General features: G+C 42.2%; 1 protein-coding gene across 1 annotated transcript; it reads left to right on the plus strand.

Annotated features, from left to right (window-relative positions):
• The first annotated feature begins 481 nt into the window (after positions 1–481).
• On the plus strand, positions 482–20,783 carry LOC109403605 (uncharacterized). The gene is made up of 3 exons (XM_029874365.2): positions 482–1,554; positions 11,300–11,671; positions 19,995–20,783. The coding sequence occupies exons 1-3, from the start codon at positions 1,209–1,211 to the stop codon at positions 20,129–20,131; spliced, it is 855 nt and encodes a 284-aa protein (XP_029730225.1). The 5' UTR covers positions 482–1,208; the 3' UTR covers positions 20,132–20,783.
• Positions 20,784–21,354: the final 571 nt, after the last annotated feature.

Below are 21,354 nucleotides of genomic sequence, written 5' to 3' on the forward strand. Positions count from 1 at the left end.
TCAGCAGAAATTCATCCAAGAATTCTACTTAGTCATAAGTTTTCCTTAATCTTCATCTAAAGATTTTATGTGACAATATTCAAGAAATTGCCCAAGGTAACGCAGCAACAGCTCCGCATGATATACTGATGTGATACCATGCTGCTGCAGGAAATTGCGTACAGATCGATGTCTGATACAGGAAAAGTATCTCCCAGGCAATCGCGTGTCACTCCGGTTGGTTGTGCGAGCGACCGAGCGTACGTGCCACACTCGTGCCCCATTTATGCTAGAGCTAGATACAGAACATCGTATGTACCGAAATGCTTATGGGATGGCATTCCACGCGGGCTGGCGCCCGGGACGGAACGGGATCCGACGAACTGCGTATAGGTATACCAACTGCATTTTATCGATAGTGAAAAGCGGGAATTACGTGATAGCTGCTGCTAAGTAAGTAAGTATCCGGGAGTAATTTACGCTCGTCAGCGGTGTTAGGCGCAGCTCGCGAGTATGATGATGATCCGCCAACCCGGGCGGTGGCGATTGATGAACTGTCCGAGGGAGGTTGTTTTTGTCGTTATCGTATAGGCTTATCGCGGCAGGTGCCCCGTGCCACCACGTACGGCGACGACGACGCACCGCTGCCCATGTTGTCCGGGATAATTAGTTTGAAGAAGGGTACCAATCATGTTGTGGTCGGTCATGGCGGGGGTAGAGAGAGGATGTCGACTGCTGCAAGTATGTAGATTAGATGTTGGTCGAAGAACGACCTCGAAAGGAAAGTGCGAGTTGTTGTTCAAGGGCGCACATTATCCGCGCGACGGCCAAGTCACCGACCGAAAGGGAGGGGAGGGATATTTGATGATACTGTGTATAAAAGCCCCTGGAGCCGGGGACATGAATCACAAACCATCTGTGAACATTGATAACGCAAGGTTCCTGACCAGCTGCTGTCGTCGGTCGGTGGTCTAGAGTGTGTGTGATAACGGGGCGAAAGGATTAGGGGATAGTGTGCAACCGAGTTGATGTGGCCATGAGGACGTTGATTGAAGTGCAAACTTTGTAGAACAGAGTGTTATCCTGGACTGAAGTGTGTCCGTTAATTGAAAGTACTCGTAAAGTGATTCGGTTTATAGCTCGGCAACAGGTGGCTATCGAGTGAAGGAGAGCAAAGTGTGGAAGTGCTCTGATTAGGTTGTGCGTAGATCAGATTGTCAGGGTTAAACATGATTCCACGAAGATCCAATGCGGCGGCGGCGGTGGTTATCCTGTTGCTGGCAGGTGTTGTTGCCCTAAGCCAAGCTGACGACGGTGGTGTTGGCTCCAGCCCCAGTGCACCGAACAAGTTGGATGATTACGTGCTTACTACCCAGTCCGAGTGCTATAAATCGAAGCGGTTGGTGTCCTGTTTCAAGTATCGGATTTCGCGCTACATTTGGTCGTTCGCGTCCGGCCGTATGAACTGGTTGCTGTCGGAGGATAAAGCCTACGAGGGTGGCAACGGGCTGCGGTTAGTGAGACTAAACGAGCCACAGGAGGACGACGTGTTCCCGGAGGCACGGCAGATTTTACGTAAGTTGAGGGGCGATGCTGGAATTTTTACACCGAAATTTAAATGTTCTAACGTAAGAACTCGTACGAACGTTGGGTGGTTTCCCAAAATTAATTTTTATTTATGCTTTTCGTGACACACCAACTTAAATCAACTGAAAAAGAAATCTACCTAAAATATTTTCGAGTATTTGCGAAATATAAAGGAAAGAATCTCTTCATCAGAAGCCAAATTGCAATGCACTTTTTCTTCATAGAAAAGACAGTTTTCTTACTGATGAGTGATGAAAATTCATTATCTTCGAAGAAACTTTGCGCCGGAATTCGGTAAAAATAGGATTCTTCAATACCTACAATCTTTTAAAGAATCGACAATGTACGTTCAAGAGATTTGCTTAAAGTCTCTCAAAAGATTCAATTAAACTATTGAAATATATCTATTTTCTATAGTTTAATCCAGGGGTTTTCAAACATTTTGGCTAGTGATGCACTTTTTGGAAAAAAAATCCTTTGCGGTGCACCTTAAGAAAACTTTCGGACAACAGCCTCCGCTATGCTGAATGAGGTCCTGATCAGATAAATTGTGAAATACTTGCCAAGTTAATGATAACTTTGGGTAGATTCCTAACGAGAGCCTCGGCGAAGTCCTGCGTTTTCCCCTCAATGATTTCTAGTAACTGTTTTGCAAGTGTGTAAGCATTTTTTATAGATTCCTGCCGATTTTCCTGGTCAACTCATTAAGAGATCTGTAGAAGGTTCTTGTGAAAATCACAAAAAATCAGTTAGATTCTTTGTATACAACTTGCGCGAATATTGATAGCTCCCTTCTTAGGCATTGATTGCTTCTGAGATCTTCAAGGGAAGTTAGTGCAGAAAATAATCATCTCTTTTATATTCTTTTTCACATGAAGTGTAAAAATTGAAGATAAAATTTTGAGCTATCGCGGTGCACGGTGTCAAGGCTTTGCAGTGTACCAAGAGCACCGTGGTGCACGATCCCAAAACCCCTGGTTTAATCGGAAGACCACAGCATTTTTTTTCTGAACATACCTAACTCAATTTTATTGCCTACCAATATTTTTGTTTCGACAGCCAAATAATCAAAACATCGATTTCTCATTTGATTTCCGTGGGTGGAATGAATGTTCAATCGATAACATGACAGCCTGACCACACAAAAAGTTTTTCCCATACAAACTTCATATGTATTTTAAATATAGTTTCCATGAATAAAAAAATGAATTCTGAATTTTGAGTAAATAATTTAATTACCCCTAAGGAACCCAATCAATATTTCACCAGTTTCACCTGGGATGAAAAATAAATCTATTACGGCTCTTCTTGAGGCAATCCGTATGGTAAAAACTCCCACATATCTGCTGATAATCTAACCAGAAAACTTTGAGGAATCTATTAATAATTTAATATTTATAATAAGAGAATCTGCCAATGTTCTTTCATGGAATTTGCTAAGGAGCTCTCAAGAAAACCCAGTAATAGTCTCGAGTAAAAAACTACCAAAAATACTTTCCCAGACATTGTCTTTAGATCGAGGCAGTTCTTCCCTGAGATTTTTTTCAGAACTCTTCAAAAAAAAAAGGAAAGCAACTTTGTAACGAATCTGCGCAGAATTTTGCAAAGAAATAAAAACAAAAAACAAAAACATCCGAATCGATTAGTGGTACGCACCTTAGCTAAACGATTACGATGTTTGCGAAAAGCTGAATAATCGGTATACTGATGATTAACCTGGTCCTGTTAGTGGAATACCTGTAAGTGAAAAGAAAATCGGGTTAAGTACTGTTCCTTTTAATTCCACTAAGAATTTGCATCCTTTGGCAGTGGAAAAATCCTTAGTGGAATTGAAAGGCACAGTACCTTACCCAATTTTTTTTTTATTTAAACGGGATACACTTGAGTCGGATGTTATTCTCATTTTAGATTAAGGTTACTAGATGAACATGACGAAAACTGACCAGACTGTCGCCATAATCGTGGAGGCCATATCCATACAGCTGGTTCTTCTTCTTCTTTATGGCTCTACGTCCCCACTGGGACTTGGCCTGCCTCGCTTCAACTTAGTGTTCTTTGAGCATTTCCACAGTTATTAATTGAAGGGCTTTCTTTGCCTGCCATTGCATGAAGTTGTATATTGTGAGGCTAGTACAATGATACACTATGCCCAGGGAGTCGAGAAAATTTCCCCGACCGGAACGGGAATCGAACCCGCCGTCTCCGGATTGGCGATCCATAGCCTTAACCACTAGGCTAACTGGAGACCCCAAAGCCGGTGTCAAATGCTATTAATCGAAGGCAGTTTATCCATACAAAATGCTCTATTTTGGGACTCAGCTTCTAGTAGTACGTTTCAGCAAAATTTTTGACGAAGATCTACAGATATCGTGAATTTCAGTTTGCCAGAATTTCATTGAGTTCTAGCTTGATGTCAAAAAGTTACATTGGGTTGTTCAAACACATAAATCAGTAATTGAAAGACTTTTCAATATTGTTCGAATGATTGTGGCTGGTTCACTTGTTTGACAGAACCATACACACCAAAAATCGATTAAGGGTTTCAGCAAAATTTTGCTGAATTTTGCCGAGCTGAAGGTTTCAGTAAACATTTTGCTGAAATTCAGCAAAATTTTGCTGATTTGTTCAGTAAACTCTGGTGATCACCAGTAACGTTTTGCTGAAATTCAGCAAACTTTGCCGAAAGTTCAGCAAAAAATTTTGCTGAACCCTTCAGCTCGGCAAAATTCAGCAAAATATTGCTGAAAGCGTTTGGTGTGATATATTTCTATGAGACTGAGAAGTTTGTTAAACAAATACACTTGCTAAAAACTTTCGTTTTCGAGTTCTATGAAATCGAAAACTCACTTTTGTCTTTGAACAAACCTCTGAAACTTCCTGGCTACGCTACAGTGATTGACATTCGTTTAGCCGAGGCCAAAAAAAATTCAAAAAAGTGTGCGGAAACTCATACAAAAGATTTTATGATAATACTTTTTCATCGTAGTGATAGCATATCTAATACTGTTTTATAAAAATGTGATACATCACTCTTACATATACACTGAAACACAAACAAGAGTAAAAACCCTTCAAATGCCATTTTTTTGCGTAGACATTCGTTTAGCCGAGTTGTACAATTTTTGGAATTCCGTAATAAAAAAACTAACAAATTTCGAAAAATATCCAACAAAATAATTTTGTATGGTGACCTGCATTATAGATCGACTTGTACATCATGAATTAAATCGTTTTTGGAAGTGTTGCCATATTAATTTTACATGCATCTCATATAAATATGTCATAATATTGTAAATGTTTCCACATTGAGATTTGATGTAGTTATTTTTATCGGAAGTGTTTCAAAAGAATCAAATAAAAGTTTCCTGACGAGTGCAGGTTGAACATTTACGAAAAACAAAGTTTTTAACAGAAAAAAATAACGCAAACTATCAAAAAAATCACGTATTTAAGTATTGTTTTGATGAAGTACTTATGATGGTTTCACTTGCATGAATCACAGTGTTTACCACTATTACGTCTTCCAATAGCTCCCAATATGTTCTAGACTGTATTCTGGCTGAAATAACATACATTGGACGGCTCACATTTCAAGAAATGGTATCGAAAATATTCAAATTTCTAGCATGAACTACTTGTTTTATAATTTAGACGTTTTTTTTCAGATAAATCATGTTAAAAATGAATTTGGTTCAAATCTTAGACTCATTTATAATATATTTCTTCAGATTGAATGAAATAAGCCAATGTTTTGACCATGTCATGCATTTTTGTATGAACATCTGCTTTTAAATATACAGGGTACAAAAATTCTGACACTTCTTGCAGTTCTTTCACTTAGCAGTCTTCTAACTCATTTAGTAATGCTAGTATTAAACAGGTACACTCCACAGGCATTAGGGCACGTCTTTATTTCAACGCAGATCTATTCATTTTAGCTTTTATCAATCCCATTTTAAGGTTTTACCAACCAAAAACCAATATACTTAATTTTTTCATGATATTTTATGCAATAATTTGAACATTTCTAATAATTATTATGTGCCATATTTTCAAAACTGCTAATCTAGCTTACATTTGAGTGTTTACAGGAAATTTGTTTATCATCGCTTCTCCAAATCGGGATATTTTTTTATAATATTTCTCTGAATTTCACAAATAGATAAACTTTTAAGGTCAAGTATCTTGCTAACACGTCATAAACTAAATGCCTTGGGGTATATCCTCGAAATATACTCACGAAATTGCAATAAATCTATTGAAACCCAATTTTTCATTTACCTCGGCTAAACGAATGTCTAGGCAAAAAATGCCATTTGAAGGGTTTTTACCCTCGTTTTTGTTTCAGTGTATATGTAAGTGTGATGTATCACATTTTTATAAAACAGTACTAGATATACTGTCACTATGGTAAAAAAGTTTTATTATAAAATCTGTTGTATGAGTTTCTTGACACTTTTTTGAGATTTTTTTTGTCTCGGCTAAACGAATGTCTATCACTGTAGAACGCAATGAAACTTCGGAAAACTGAAATTCCCGCGCCCCCACATTTTAGGGGCCCCCACATTGACCTTTTTTGGTTATTATACATCAACTTTATGTTTCATATTGCTCAAATACTGTTTAAAAACAAATATTTTTTTATGCCCATCGCCAAGGGGCCTCCGCATCCGTTTGGGCCCCCAAAATCCTAATCCGGGCCTATGGATTTGGAAATGATTAGATTAAGTAACGAGGCGTTTCAATGCATTTGAAGGCATTTCTGGATGTTTCAGAGAGTTTTTATGGGGCTCCTTAATCTCTCAGATGAGCTTCACGCGGTTTAGAGACATTTCAATCCGGTCCAGTGCGTTTTGCAGCGTTTCGGGAGATTTCAGAGAGGGTTTAGAAAGCTTAGGTAATAGAGTCACAGGTTTCTATGGGGGTTTTGAAGGCATTTATGAACGTTTTAGAAAGTTTCAAAGGTGTTTTAGGTAACTCCATGAGCTTTCAGGTGAGCTTCCCGCGGGTTTCAGGGATTTTTAGGGTGCGGGGTTCAAATGCACTACAAGGTGATATGGTGCATCACCAAGCTTTCAAAAGAATAATTGACTTTTTGCATTTCAATCAGTGAAGCGAGCAGCTTTTTGAATTTGGATAATTCAGCAGCCAAACAGCTGAAAAAGTATCATATCATTCACTGTGAGTGTCCATACTGATACTTTTTCATGAGAATATTCGCTTTGGTAGCTGAGATTTATCATTTTGAAATTTCGAGCAACATATCCAACATGGCTGCCGATAAAGCTGATGGACTTCTCGGCCTAAAGCATTTCAGGACTATTCAGGGTATTTTTTGGAGCTTCACATGTTCTCAGGTTAATTTTACGGAGGTTTCAGGTGTGCTTTTTGCATTTGAAGGCGTTTGAAGCGTTTCAGGGCGTTCCGAAAGATTTGAGAGGGTTTTTAGGGGACTTCTAAGGCTATCAGATAAACTCCTCGGGGACTTCAAGAGGCTATAAAGTCGTTTCAATACTTTTTTGAGCTTCACGTGGGTTTCAGACGCGTTTCAAGGCATATCCGAAAGTTTTTTAACGTTCCAGAGGCTTTAGGAAGTTGAACAGTAGAATGGGTGAACGTTGTATGGGAAAATTAATATTTGATCGCCTCAACCCGGAAAAATGCTTTTCCAATCTATATTAGCGTCCAAAACAACTGTGCAAAAATTGGAAGCGTTCCCATATTCAGCATGGCGAAATACTTCACCGAAACTTTACTGAAGACCGGAAAGTGACCCGACGCTTATGGAAAAAGTTATACTCTTGGGGATTTTTTATTACTACCGTATGTGTTTGGGCCCAAGGGGCTCAGATTTTCATGAAACTTTTTCCACAGGTAGGAAAAGATCGGGGTCGCCGCTTTTCCCGGAAAACTCAGGTGTATTTTTTTGTCTGCCAAGTCATAAAATCATAGTTATGATTCATAATATCATAATTCATAATCATGAATAGAAACAAGCATTTTCATAAATTATATTCATGGTCGCTTCCTAGCGTTACAGTTATTTGTCATATGTTATTATATAATTCGCGCGGTCGTCTAGCACAGGCATGTGAAAAAAAGTTGAAGCTGTAAGTTTTTGCAAAGTTTTTATTTGGTTAGAGTAATAAATGTGCATAAAGGATATCGCGCCACTTGGGCGGTGGCTTCTATATTCGTCTGTTTTCAACTATAACTCAGTCAATTTTGAACCAATTGACTTGAAATGTTGTACACGGGTAGATATTATACCTATCTCACCACATTCCAAAAGTTTTGTCAATTGGTTCAAATTTGACTGAGTTATAGTGGAAAACAGACGAATATAGAAGCCACCGCCCAAGTAGCGCGATTCCCTATCAGGAAATGGAACAACATCAAAACAGTGTGCCCGTAAGATTCGGCAGTTTTTTGGGAGTTGATTGACTAAAAAAAGTAAACAGTGTCCAGTTCGCGTTTTCTTTGTGCCATCTGTCGTAGTTCCGAGTTTATGTACGGAGGGTGAAGCAAAGTGGGATTCACGCACGCTGGTTTTCGGTATATCCCTCTATTTTACCGGTTCATCCTTCGTTCGACGGAGACTCAGCAAGTGGTGTAAACTAGTGAACATTCGATATGGTTTGGAGCACATCCTAAGCCTCTTGGATGCAGTAGCTAAAGACAAAAATAGAAAACCAGCTGAATATGATTATCCGGTGTGTACGATCATTATTGTTCTTATTTGTATTTGAACATGACATATCTTCACCAACAAGAGGCCAACTAAAAAGTGCTGCTTGCTGATAGAAAAAAAGGATGATAAATAGGTCCCAATATCATAAAAAATATTGTATTAATCTAATTAAAAGCATTTGGAACCGACGACGACGGAATCATACATTTTTAGTTTCATGACTTCTATGCATGGCTAAATCTCACTCAACCATAATTTTATTAATTTAATTGAGAAGCATTTAGGTCCGACGACGACGGAACTTGGCCTGCCTCTCTCCAACTTAGTGTTCTTTGAGCACTCCCACAGTTATTAAGGACAGACTTGTTAGAATCCCAAGATGGCCACCACAATGGCCGACTTTGGCACCTACTCACGATTTCGAGGGCACAAATCTCTTCGTAAACAAAACCAGCGCCTAGACCAGCGCATTTGATCTTTTTATTTTAAGCTTATTACTAGTGAGCAAAAACAGAATAATAAAATGCACTGTTGTTTGAAGCTTGCTTCTTGAGATTTGTGCGTTTTAAGTTCTCATGCGCTCTTGAAGCGGGATTTCAAGACGTTTGTCCTTAATTGGAGGGCTTTCTTTGCCAGCCATTGCATGAATTCGTATATTGTGAGGCAAGCACAATGATACACTATGCCCAGGGAGTTGAGAAAATTTACCCGATCGGAAAGGGAATCGAACCCGCCGTCTCCGGATTGGCGATCCATAGCCTTAACCACTAGGCTAACTGGAGACCCCTAAGGGATCATAAAAGTAATTTTTGATTTCATTAATTCTATGCATGGTTCCACCTCATCAAGCCATATTATTATGAATCTGGTAGTAAAGCATAAGGATCTGCATCCAGGATTGTGAAAATTATTCTTGGCTTCATGAATGCTTATCATGATCCCAGCTTGTTTAATCATAGCTTCATGATTATATTTTCCATTTTTGGTCGTCGAAAATCAAAACAATAACGGGTGCATAGCGTTATGGTCAAATCAATCATAGAATCATAAATTATAATCATGGTGTATATTAATAACATGAAATCATAAAAATATCGGGAAATTTTGAGTCATATTCATAATCTTGGGAATAGATTAATAAATAAATAAATAAATAAACCAACACGAGAAAGAGAAAGATGAAAGACGGGGCACAGGTCCCCTCTTGCATCCCGCTTTTTCTCGTGTTTATTTAGGAGAGTGAGTAAGAGAAAAAGGTAGCTACGCCAATGAATGGAACCTCACTTTAATTCGTTGTGGACAATGTTTTTCTTTCGAGTCGACCTACTAATAGCTTCCAAAAATTCGATTCGTAAAAAAAATTCCGCCGTTTTGCTCTCAACTTTCTTGCAATCTGTGGTTCAATACTTCACATCTGATGGAATCAAGCTAATCGAGGCGAAATAATTTCTAGCACCTGTCATTAATATTTACTTTCATGTCATTCTCTGATCATTCAGATTATACTGTTTTGTATATTAGTGCAAATCAATGTGATTTTCTATTGACATCACTGATAGTTTTGTTTAAGTTTCCAAAGCAACACACTGACAGCATTGCGAATTGAAAGTAAAATCATTACTGATTATGTTGGGAGTTGTGTTGAACAGTTAAGGACCCATTACACATGACACATATTGGCCAAATAAGCCCAATAAATGAACAAAATGACGTGAACCTATCTTGGATCACAGAGAAGCAGACGTAACACTTAGAACATATTTCATTAGAAAACATCGTCACAAGAACGTAATCGCCCAATGCTAAACGTACTGAGTTTGATCGTGCCATCACTAGGTGGTGGTGGAGAGCAAACGTCAGACAGGAGCAAAAACGAAGTCAGCGTCGCGAGTGGCCAATTGACCACCTTCTGAATATTAATCAACCGTTAAAAAGGTGATCGATTGGAAGCTATCAGAGTGTGACGTCTATTTCTCTGTGCTTGGATGAATGTTGGACTATAGCTATAATGCCAAATATTTTTTTCTGGAATCGTGCGTGCACTTTTTTTTTAACGTGAATACTTAGGGAGATGATTATCTGAAAGTCCTCATCAAAAACATTTCTGAAACATTTAGTTCTGAGGGGCTTTTGAGAAAACTTTTGGATTATAACATTTAAATAAGCCAAAAATTGACCAAATTCGGGGGCTAGAAATGGTTATGGCTTTAACTAATGTAGAGTCCATCAATTTGATCAACCAAGTGTTTTTTTTTACTTTCTTGACGTGGACTTTTATGATTTTTTGTTTAATTTGATGCTGTTTCGGGCTCGATGCACGGACAATGCCCGACCCGTTAATACTAAATACACTCATTGAGTGAACAACACAGTTTCCCAAAGTTTTCCTCAAACAGCATCAAATTAGGCAAGAAATCATAATACGCACTCTGTTTGCACCATTTCATTGCAGAAACGGAGAACTTATCATTCCACCATACAAAAATTCAGCTCATTAGCTCTAGTCCTCTAGTACTTCACCGATGGTGTCCTATTAGCAAGTACTAGCAATAGGATTTATAATCTTTTATAATTTGGCAAAGTAGAAATAAAAATCCAGGTGGAATCCTTGTATCAAAAGAGATGGCCCCTTTTCTATCAAATGCATAACACATTTTTCTAAATTCCATTCAAAAATCGTTGTTCAGCAAAAAACACTGTAATTTTTATTGTTTTCCCTACACAGTGATTTCGACACAATTTTTAATTGATATAACCTTTATACGTAGCTGCCTTTTTGTTTAGCCTTATTTCATACGACTCTAAAAACAGAAGCGTACTTCAGCCAAGTTGAGTGAGTTCCAACCCTATCGTTCGAAATTTCATCTATTAGAATTTTCTGCTTCAACTTTGCAAAATAACATTTACCGAACACACATCCAATTATGAACTTCGTTCAAAATCCGTTCTACCCAGTGACCTTTGAAAACATCCATCGCTAATATGTATTTAGAATACTAAATCATAATATCTCTCTTCCATCTCCCAAATCCCATATTGCAGCGCACGACAACGAAATCATGAAGGCAGCCAAATTTCTGCAACGTTCGCTGAACACATTCATCGCCGCCCACGGCGTACGGATCGGCATGGGCTCGGACAGTGGCGCCCGGTTCTTCGACGACGTGGACAACTTCGACGGCCGGGGCAAGAAGAAGAAGCGGTGGAACATGATCCTGCCGTTGGCGCTGATGCTGAAGCTGGTGCACATGAAGCTGCTGCTCAAGCCCATCCTGCTCGGTGTCGGTTTGATCCAGGTGCTGCTCATCGCCGGCGGTCTTATTATATTCAATTACTTCCGGCACAGCAGCATCTGCCGGCTGCAGCCACATGTGGTGCACTCGCACTCGCACATCGCCAGCGAATCGTCACCGGGTGAGTTTGGTGTGGATACGGTGGTGGGTTATGGGTGAAGATTGCGCATTGGAAGAGTGGGAATTTTTGGGGTAGTGTCAATCTGTTTTTAGAATCCAAACTTTAAATATGAGTTTTAAATAAAATAAATTTGTTTGCACACCTTGAGGATAACACATCAAAAATAGTACGCCACAATACTCTGTTTGTAAATGCAGCTCTCCATCCTCGGTTAAGCCCATTGCTCGCCAAATTACGCTGCACCTGGTCTGCTCATCGGGCTCTCTGAGCTCCTCGCATCCTTATCATAACCGGATCAGTAGCTAACACTAACTTTGTAGGGTTGTTGACTGGTACTCGTGCAACATGGCCTGCCCATGGTATTCTTCCGGCTTTGGTCACCATCTGAATGCTGGGTTCGCCGTAGAGTGCAGCGAGCTCGAGGTTCATCATTATCCACCTCACACCGTTCTCCTGCTGAACATCGTCCTTAGCACGTGTCGCTCAAAAACCCCGAGTGATTGCAGGTTGGTGAATCTTTTTGGCCGCATCTTCTTCTGAAGCCCGTAGAAGGCACGACTTCCGCTGATGATGCGCCTTCGAATTTCACGAATGACATTGCTGTCAGCCGTCAGTTAGAATCCGAGGTAAACGAATTGATCCACCACTTCGAAGGTATCCCCTTCCTTCGTCACACGACTGTCTAGACGGATCCAGTCATGTTCGGTTCCACCTCCAGCATGTACTTTGTATTTGACGTACACGTATTCACCAACAGTCCTTGGCTGCTTCGCGTTTCAGGCGGGTGTTCAGTTTGACCACCGTTCCGAATGTTCTGGCGATAATGTCCATGTCGTCCATAAAGCCCACTAATTGACCGAATTTTGTGAAAATCGTACCCCGACTGTTGAGCCCGGCTCGTCACATTACACCTTCCAGAGCAACGCTAAACAGTAGACATGAGAGTTAGTCACCTTGTCGCAGTCCCCGGCGAGATTCGAATGATCTGGATAGTTCACCCGAAACCCTTTCGCAGTTGTGCACACCGTCCATCGAATCAATAAGTCTAGCCAGCTTCCCCGGAAAGTCGTTTTCGTCCTTTGAAGTCGATGAACAGGTGGTGCATTGGAGCCTGATATTCACGGCATTTCTGAGGAAATTTACCGTGCGGTGAAGATCTGGTCCATTATCGAGAGGCCGTCGATGTAGCCGGCTTGATAACTTTCCACGAACTCATTCGTTTAAGGTGACAGACGACGGAAGATGATTAGGGATAGCACTTTGTAGGCAGCATTCAGAATGGTAATCGCTCTGAAGTTCTCATAATTTAAATGGTCGCCTTTCTTGTGAATGGGACAGATTACCCCTTCTGTTCACTCCCCAGGTAGCTGTTCGGTTTCCCAGATCCTGACTATCAACCGGTGCAGACAGGTGGCCAACTTTTCTGGGCTCATCTTGTTAAATTCTGCTGCGATACTATCCTTACCAGCTGCTTTGTTGGTTTTTGAGCTGGTGAATGACATCCTTAATCTCCCTGGGCGTGGAAGTTGGTTCATTTCCGTCCTCCGCTGCACTTGCCTCATCGTTTCCTCCGTTGCCGTGGTCTCCCATGCCTACGTTCTCCACGCCATTCAGGTGCTGATCGAAGTGCTGCTTCCACCTTTCGATCACCTCACGTCTGTCCGTCAAGATGCCTCCGTCCTTATCCCTGCACATTTCGGCTTGCGATACGAAGCCGTTGCAGGATGCGTTGAGCTCTTGGTAGAACTTCCGTGTTTCTTGGGAACGACACAGCAGTTCCATTTCTTCGCACTCCGCTTCTTCCAGGCGGCGTTTTTTCTCTCAAAAGAGGCGGGTCTGCCGTTTCCACTTCTGTTTGTAACGTTCCACGTTCTGTCGGGTCCCTCGCTGCAGCATTACCGCCCGCGCTGCGTTCTTCTCCTTCAAAATCGTCCTGCACTCTTCGTCGAACCATTCGCTCCGCCGATTCCGTTCCACGTACCCGATGGTGCTCTCGGCTACGTCGTTGATGGCTGCTTTCACTGTACTCCAGCAGTCCTCTAGAGGGGCCTCATCGAGCTCGCCTTCGTCTGGCAACGCGGCAACGAGATTTTGCGCGTATGCTGAGGCGACATCCGGTTGTTTCAGTCGCTCTAGGTTGTACCGTGGCGGGTCGTCGGTACCGTACGTCGATAATGTCAGAGAAGTGCCGTCCGTCAATCAGAACGCGATTCGATTTGAGATTCCATCTGCTGTGGAGATCTCCAGGTGTAACGATAAGGGATGCTGTGTTGGAAAAAGGTGCTACGTATGGCCATATTTTTTGGAGGCAGCGAAATCAATGAATCATAGGCCATTTTCGTTCGTCTGCTGGTGGGCGCTGAACTTTTCAATCGTCGGTCTGAATTCTTCCTCCTGGCATATCTGAGCGTTTGAATCTCCTATGATGATCTTGACGTTGTGGCTTGGGCAGCGATCGTACTCGCGTTCGAGCTGCGCGTAGAATGCTTGCTTGTCATTATCAGTGCTTCCGGAGTGTGGGCCGTGCACGTTTATTATGCTGAAGTTGAAGAATCGGCCCTTGATCCTCAACCTGCACAATTTTTCGTCGATTGGCCACCAATCGATCACGCGCCTCTGCATATCACCCATCACGATGAAAGCTGTTCCCAGGTCGCGTGTGTTGCCGCAGTTTTGGTAGATGGTATGATGGTATTAATTACCTCTAAACGTTCACACATGGATCCTGTCCAACACACCTCCTGCAGCGCTACGATGCCGAATCCGCGGTCCTTCAGAAGATCGGCGAGTATGCGGGTACTCCCAATGAAGTTGAGAGATCGGCAGTTCCACGTACCGAGTTTCCAATCGCAAGTCCTTTTTGTTCGCTGAGATTGTTGCCTTTGGTCTCGGTTCTGTTGCTAATTTTCCGTTACAATGTTTTTTTACGGCTGGCTCGTAGGTCCTGACACCAACCCCCTACTTTCCGATGCACTATCAGTTGAGCTTAGAGTCCTTCCCTGGCACTCGGACGTAGATCAGCCGCCCCTAATATGGGGATCAGACGTTATTGAGAGACGCTCCTCCTGGAGAACAGACGCTCAGGTTTGCAGAAGCAAAGCCCCCCTTCCCTGTCAGCCTACGACCAAAGTTCCCACCGGGGTTGGTTACCCGATCTTCCGTAAGGTTGCTCATAGTTTCCGGCCGGTACCACGAGGAGGTAGGGATAGGAGTTGCTGGGCAGAGGCTAGTGGATCACAATGGGATCTGAATTGCACAGCATACCCAGCCTTTACCGTGCCATCGCTTGTGATCCAAACTGCTACAAACGGCAACGAATATCCATGTCAAGCAACCTGCGCAACGCTTCCCACTGGTGATGGGGTTACGGGTTGAATCACGACAATCCGTTTGCTGCATCTTTCTCGATTCGCTTCAGCAAAGAGGAGTGAATATGACTGGAGTGAAGCGATGTATACCGATTCTTGTTGATAATCTAGAGTATTGGACGCAGTATTGGACAACATGGAGTAGTCAGAGTCGCTAGATTCTGGCCTCGATAAAGTTGTTTCGATGTAGTTTAGTGCTGCTGTAGTGATCTCCAAATTTAACGATGAGGAGGCCGTTGTGAAAGAAGGTGCAACGAATGGCGACGTTTTTAGAGACAGCAAAATCGATGAATCGATCTTCTTCGATGATCTTGATGCCGTGGTCTGGGCAGCGATCGTACTCGCATTTGAGATGCGCGTAGAACGCGTTTTTGTCAACATTTTTGCTTCCGGAGTGAGGGCTGTACTCGTCGATCATGCTAAAGTTGAAGAATCGGCCCTTGATCTTCAACCTGCAGAATCGATCACGTGCCGATGCATATCAGCCATCACGATGTAAGTTCGCATATGTGGTCGCAGGTCTGGTAGATGGTGATGGTATGATAACCTGTAAACCTTCACTCGTACCGGCTTCCAATCGCGCGTCCCTTCTGTTCTTTGGGATCGCTGCCATTGATTTTGGTTTGTATTGATCTGTTGCTGACTTCCCGTTGCAATGCGAAGGCCGGACAGCTCATTTGAAAAAGATGTTGTAGTGGGTTGCTCCTAACCTTGTATAAGCCTCCTCCTATGTTAGTCTAGGACCGTAGTTGGCTACCCGATGTTCTCTGGTTGTTCTCAGATGTAGTGATAGGAGTTGCTGTTGAGAAAAGGCTAAAGATCTCTATGGGATTTGTACTTCGCGTTATCCAGCCTTTATTACGCCCATCGCCAGTGATTTTGATACTATTTCTCTTGTTGAGTTCCGCTTTATGGCACTCAGGGTTGAACACTCCTAAATTTACGGACAAAAACAGACGCTTGGATTTGTAAGAAACAGTCCTTCCGTCTTTCTAACGTGTTTAAGTATGAGCAAAGTTCCTGCCCGATCTTCTTAAGGTAAAAAGGGTTGAGCCGGAGGCTATATTCTTCTTCTTCTTTTATGGCTGTACGTCCCCACTGGGACTTGGCCTGCCTCACTTCAACTTAGTGTTCTTTGAGCACTTCCACAGTTATTATTTGAAGGGCATTCTTTGCCTGCCATTGCATGAATTTGTATAATGTGCGACAAGGACAATGATACACTATGCCCAGGGAGTCGAGAAAATTTTCCCGACCGGAACGGGAATCGAACCCGCCATCTCCGGATTGGCGATCAATAGCCTCAACCACTGGAGACCCGAGAGCCGGAGGCTATATACTTGGCGAAAGTAAGAGGCTAGAAATGTTGGCGAAACTATAAAAAGTTCGCGTTAAAGGTTATGCATGATATTTATCATAGATCTGGGAACTGGTAAGCAAACTATTAGCTATACTGTCGAATGTAAGACAGGGATTCCATCAGAAATATCGCTAGGATTCCATCAGAAATTATGCTAAGAGTCGTTCACTGGCATTCGGACGTTGACGCACTTAACCTGAGAAACAGACGCTCAGATTTGGTGATACTTCGTTTTAGTATCCGTGGGTTACGCGTTTCTCTGTGTTATCCGCACATTTTGCCACGTCAAGTGCATTTAAAGTGATCTTTGGTGTTCATCTCATGTTTCTTACTGGGAAATTTTGGCGAAACTACAAGAGGTGAGCTTCAAAAGCTATGTAAAATATGGGACCTGGTGAGGAAACTACCAACTATTATGACAAATGTCAAGCATCCCATCAGAAATCTTGGGGTTTTCCATAGGCAAACAGTTCCACCAAGAATTCACCATAAGTCTTGAGATTGATTTGCTAATATTGTAAGGTTTTCAGTAGAAATTTACTAGGAATCCGATGTAGATATCACGAATCCCCTACTTTCAGTTATGCGAATTATCGTGACAGATCGTGACAATCACGAGGCAATCGTTGGATTTAATTTGTGGTAGCATCCTTCGCCTCTTTGCAGCGATGGCAGTCAAGTGGCTTGCGAGAGAGTTAATATCTCAGTGATGTAAAACGGTTAATCTGTGAGAGCTAACCGCTGTCAAAGCGTACTGCGTGGTAGCGCTCTTTGTGTGTGCGTTACGTCATGCTGTGTGCTTGTATCAATTTATACGAATCGTTTCGCATACCGTTGTTCATGCCTCTGCTTCTCGCCAGAAGAGCTGATGAGAGAGTCATGACAATCACAATTATGTTGGTAGTGAGGGTACCAGAGGGTCTAAGGGGCGTTTATGAGGGTATCAGGATCCTCTCAGAATGCTATGGATAGAGGGTCCAAGTGAGTTACAAGTGCGCTTCAGAGGGTCTCATTGGCATTCCAGGGGATTCAAGAGAGGTTCCAGTGGCCCTTCAAGGGGTCTCAGGGACATGCCTGAGGAGTTCCAGCGGGTCCGAGGGATGATTCAGAGATGTTTCTGGGGGATTTAGGGGACATTTCAGGAAGTGCCTGAGTATTTTCGGCGGGTTTCAGATTCGTTACGGAGGCGTTTTTGGGATTTCCTGAAGTCGCCAGGCGCTCAACATGGACTCCGAGGCTGTTTCAGGGGGATTTTGGGGGCATTTCAGAGGTATTACACAGACATTTTCGGGGGTTTCGGAGGGTCTCAGATGCGTTTCATGGAGTCCGATGGACCCAGACAACCAGTCATCGTATAAGATGTTGCATAAGATGACAAAGTGGAGGCCATATGCGTGCATGCCTCCATTTAGGCGCATGTAAAATGTACGCATATCGCCTCCACTTTAACATCTTATACAACATCTTATACGATGACTGGTTGACTGGGGAGTTTTAGGGGGATTTCAAAGGCAATTCTGGAAGTTTCAGAGTATTTTCGGTGGGTTTCAGAAGCGGAGAGTCTCAGGGACATTACAGTCCGAGCGGTCTTTAGGAGAATTTCGCAAGCTTCATCAGCATTTCAGGCAGCTTCAGAGGATGTTCAGGAACCCTTCAACAAAAACTCTTTGAAACCGCTAAAACGTCCCTGAACTGCCTGGAAACGCCAATGAAACCTTCATTCTCATCGATATGCCCATACAATTCCTAATCCACTAAAATTTTTCCACTGAAACTCCCCTGATACGACCCTGATCTGAAATGCTGCGCCCCTGAAACCTCCATATGCATATGAACGGTTCCACAAACCCCATGAAATGCCTACGAAATGTTATCAAACGCTCCTTAAACCTCTAGGAATACCCTTAAAACGTTTCTGGTATCCCCTGGAACTCTTTGAATACCTCTGGAATATCTTGTAACGCCTCTCTCCCTGAATCGCCCTTAAAGTCTCGTTAAACACCCCTGAAACCCTCGCAATCTTATTGAAACGTCATGGAAACCTGGCGGAACGCCCTTAAAAGAATGCTGAAAACCCCTGAAACGCCCCTGAAGTTCCGTGGAACCCCCCTTTTTGGGCTCTCTGGGGACTTCCTGGAAACTCCCTTGGCCTTATCTCTCATGCCCAGGAGATTTGAATTCGCGAACTAGAATGAAAGACCTGACATATTAACGAGATTTTAAGCCCTAGGCTAGTTCATCTCGGGACCAAAGCTTTACTTCCCTTCCGAAGGAAGAATTCACATTTTGTGAGTTTGTCGGGAGTGGGATTCGATCCCAGGTCCTTGGCGTGATAGTCACGTGTTCTATCCATCCAACCTGGCCCGCTCCACAATAATCAGTGTTAAATCCGACGAATCCGTTTAAAGTTAATGTGTGTCATTCATATTTGCTGCATTGATAAGTTACTCTTGTAGTAGAAATGCACTTTAAGCTTTTTGAAGCCAAATCGAAGTGAAAATGACACGAAATATTGTCGCTGAGACGAAGAAAGTGGCAAGAGTGACGGATGTAGTAATGTGCTTGGATGTTGTTGTGAGTGTTTCCGTCGTTGGCATCTCTGCGATGTTGAAGGAAGCCCGCATGTTTTGAAGGCCTAGTGGTACTTGTTGATTCGACATCAATCTGCTGGTTGCAACTCTTGTTTGAATTTCTTTAACTAAACATTCTGGTTTTGTCCAAGTGGCCTAAATAGTATCACTCATTCAAGCGTAACAAGTGAAAAGGGCCTACGTGCTTTTTGTAAACCAACATTTTTCGGTCGCTGTAGGCCTCATCTTGATCCATCCACGAACCTTAACCCCCTTACCCTTAACAGATAGTCCGAAGATTGCTTTTTCTGATAAAGGGTGTTGATGTGCGTGGGTGGATCGAGATGGGCTCTAGAGTGACCGAAACATGTTTGTTTACAAAAAAAAAATCACTTAGACCCTTATCACATGTTATGCTAGATTTGACTCATAATTCATCCACTACGTGACGGTAGCGTTAAACAAGGACGGGCTTAGTGGTCTATTGGTCACCCTACTAACAAAAGCAGCTGCATAACAGCTTAAAGAGCAACCGCTTTTGGAAGAAAACTCTCTTAAGGACAAGGTATTTGGAGTACATTGCTCAAAATTTCTAGAGCACCGTTTTTTAGAACCGTTGAACGGATTTGGATTAAAATGCATCACGCTATTGATAACCACTGAACAATTAGCGTGATGCATTTTCATCCAAATCCGTTCAACGGTTCTAAAAAACGGTGCTCTAGAAATTTTGAGCTATGTACTCCAAATACCTTGTCCTTAAGCTCTTATACAGCAACGATGTTAATTGGACACCACTTCTGGTTCGTATGCAAAAGATCCTTGGTTCAATCCCTGCGTAATGCTTTTTCTCCCAGTTTGCAACTTTCCATCCAAAAAATGGTCCAGTTCAGGGTTTCTCACAGGCATTTCTGATACGAATACTACTTTTCCAAATACACAATCTTTGAATTCATTACCATAGTTTGTTTATGCGATTAGTGCTGATGATTAACATGGCTGGTGTTCTGATCCTTTCGTTGCAGAGATTTCCTATTCCGCCTACGGAGCTTATCCATCGTACTCGGCCTCACCGTACAACGCTTACAGCAAGGATTGGGCCACCAACCGGGCCTACAGTGCGTACAGCTTCCTGGATGCCATCGACAATCACAAAATCTAATAATGGCACCCAAAATGGCGTGCCCCAGTTCAAAATAGGAAATCCAGGGGATCATCCAGTGTTCCAGTACTAACTCAATCAAAACCCTTACTAATGCTGAATTTCCATCCAATTGACGTATTTCTGTGTTCATCTTAACTCTCTATCTGCTCAATCACTTCATCTAACTAAGTCTTTTCTACATAATTTACCCTTTCCAAACTCTTCATCTTGATTTCCGATCCAAATATTTACCTAATCTATCATCCACTTCACTCTACCATTATTTTTCATCCTCCCCTCTCACCAGCATTGCTAGTCTCAGATCCCACGTAGAAGATTATACTATAAACGCACTTTCGAAAGCGCCGCTTCCATTTTCCTTCTGGAAATGTAAGTGTTTGCTTGAGGATGACGACGGTAGCTCTAAAGAGCACAATCTATTTATTTATATTTATTTATCGAATTATTTATTTTCCTTATGAAATCAAGCGTGGATGGCAAAGGCAAGGAAGCGTAAGCCCATCCTCCCGTTCCCCCCAGCAGCGCCCCCCCCAACTTAGTTTGTACACTTAATAGCCGAAATACAAAGCCGACGCAAAACTCAAGCTCAGCTGTTATCTGTAGGGTAGTGAATCTCCATGAGCAAATAAAATGACAAGCATGAAAAATAGTCGATGTGATAGTCGTGTCTGCTTTGGCACCTGCTGTTGGTTGGTGCCACCACCCGCATCCATGAGAAATCCTTGCGCTTTTCACCTCCTTTGGTATTGCGTTTCGTTGGCAGGTATTTTCCACTGGATAAAAACGCGTTTATTAATTTCCATTGCGAGGTGGTGTGCCTCTGTTCGTTGTCGTCTTGGTTCGTTTATAAGGGGTGGAGGGCACGTGCTTTGAGACCTACGTTTAATGCTAATACCATAGGTTCATGAACGGAGAAAATTGCCGTTATGAATTAGGTCTTGTTGCTGCTGAGGTTGTAGTATCAAGGGGTATGAAGCGAGCTTTTCTCTGGATTTGGAATTCAGGGAAATGGTTTGACAAATGGGATTCATATTTTCTGAAATGGACTAATTTGAGAAAGGTAAATTCTTGGTTTCCGGTAGCCAATTTGTTATATCATGGCAACAACCAGGCATGATTTTCTTTCTTTCTCTCTATGTTTTCATTGGAATTCGGCCTGCCACTCTTCAGCGTAGTATCGTTTGAGTGCCTTCTGTCTACAGTTATTAATTGAAGGGAAT

This window comes from Aedes albopictus, chromosome 1, assembly GCF_035046485.1.
Source record: "Aedes albopictus strain Foshan chromosome 1, AalbF5, whole genome shotgun sequence".
NCBI lineage: Eukaryota > Metazoa > Arthropoda > Insecta > Diptera > Culicidae > Aedes > Aedes albopictus.

Excerpts from the sequence above, each read along its gene's own strand:
- LOC109403605 (XM_029874365.2), top strand. The coding sequence starts at position 1,209 with ATGATTCCACGAAGATCCAATGCGGCGGCGGCGGTGGTTATCCTGTTG. Across the intron at positions 1,555-11,299 it reads GGAGGCACGGCAGATTTTAC|CGCACGACAACGAAATCATG; the intron begins GTAAGTTGAGGG and ends CCCATATTGCAG. Across the intron at positions 11,672-19,994 it reads CGCCAGCGAATCGTCACCGG|AGATTTCCTATTCCGCCTAC; the intron begins GTGAGTTTGGTG and ends CTTTCGTTGCAG.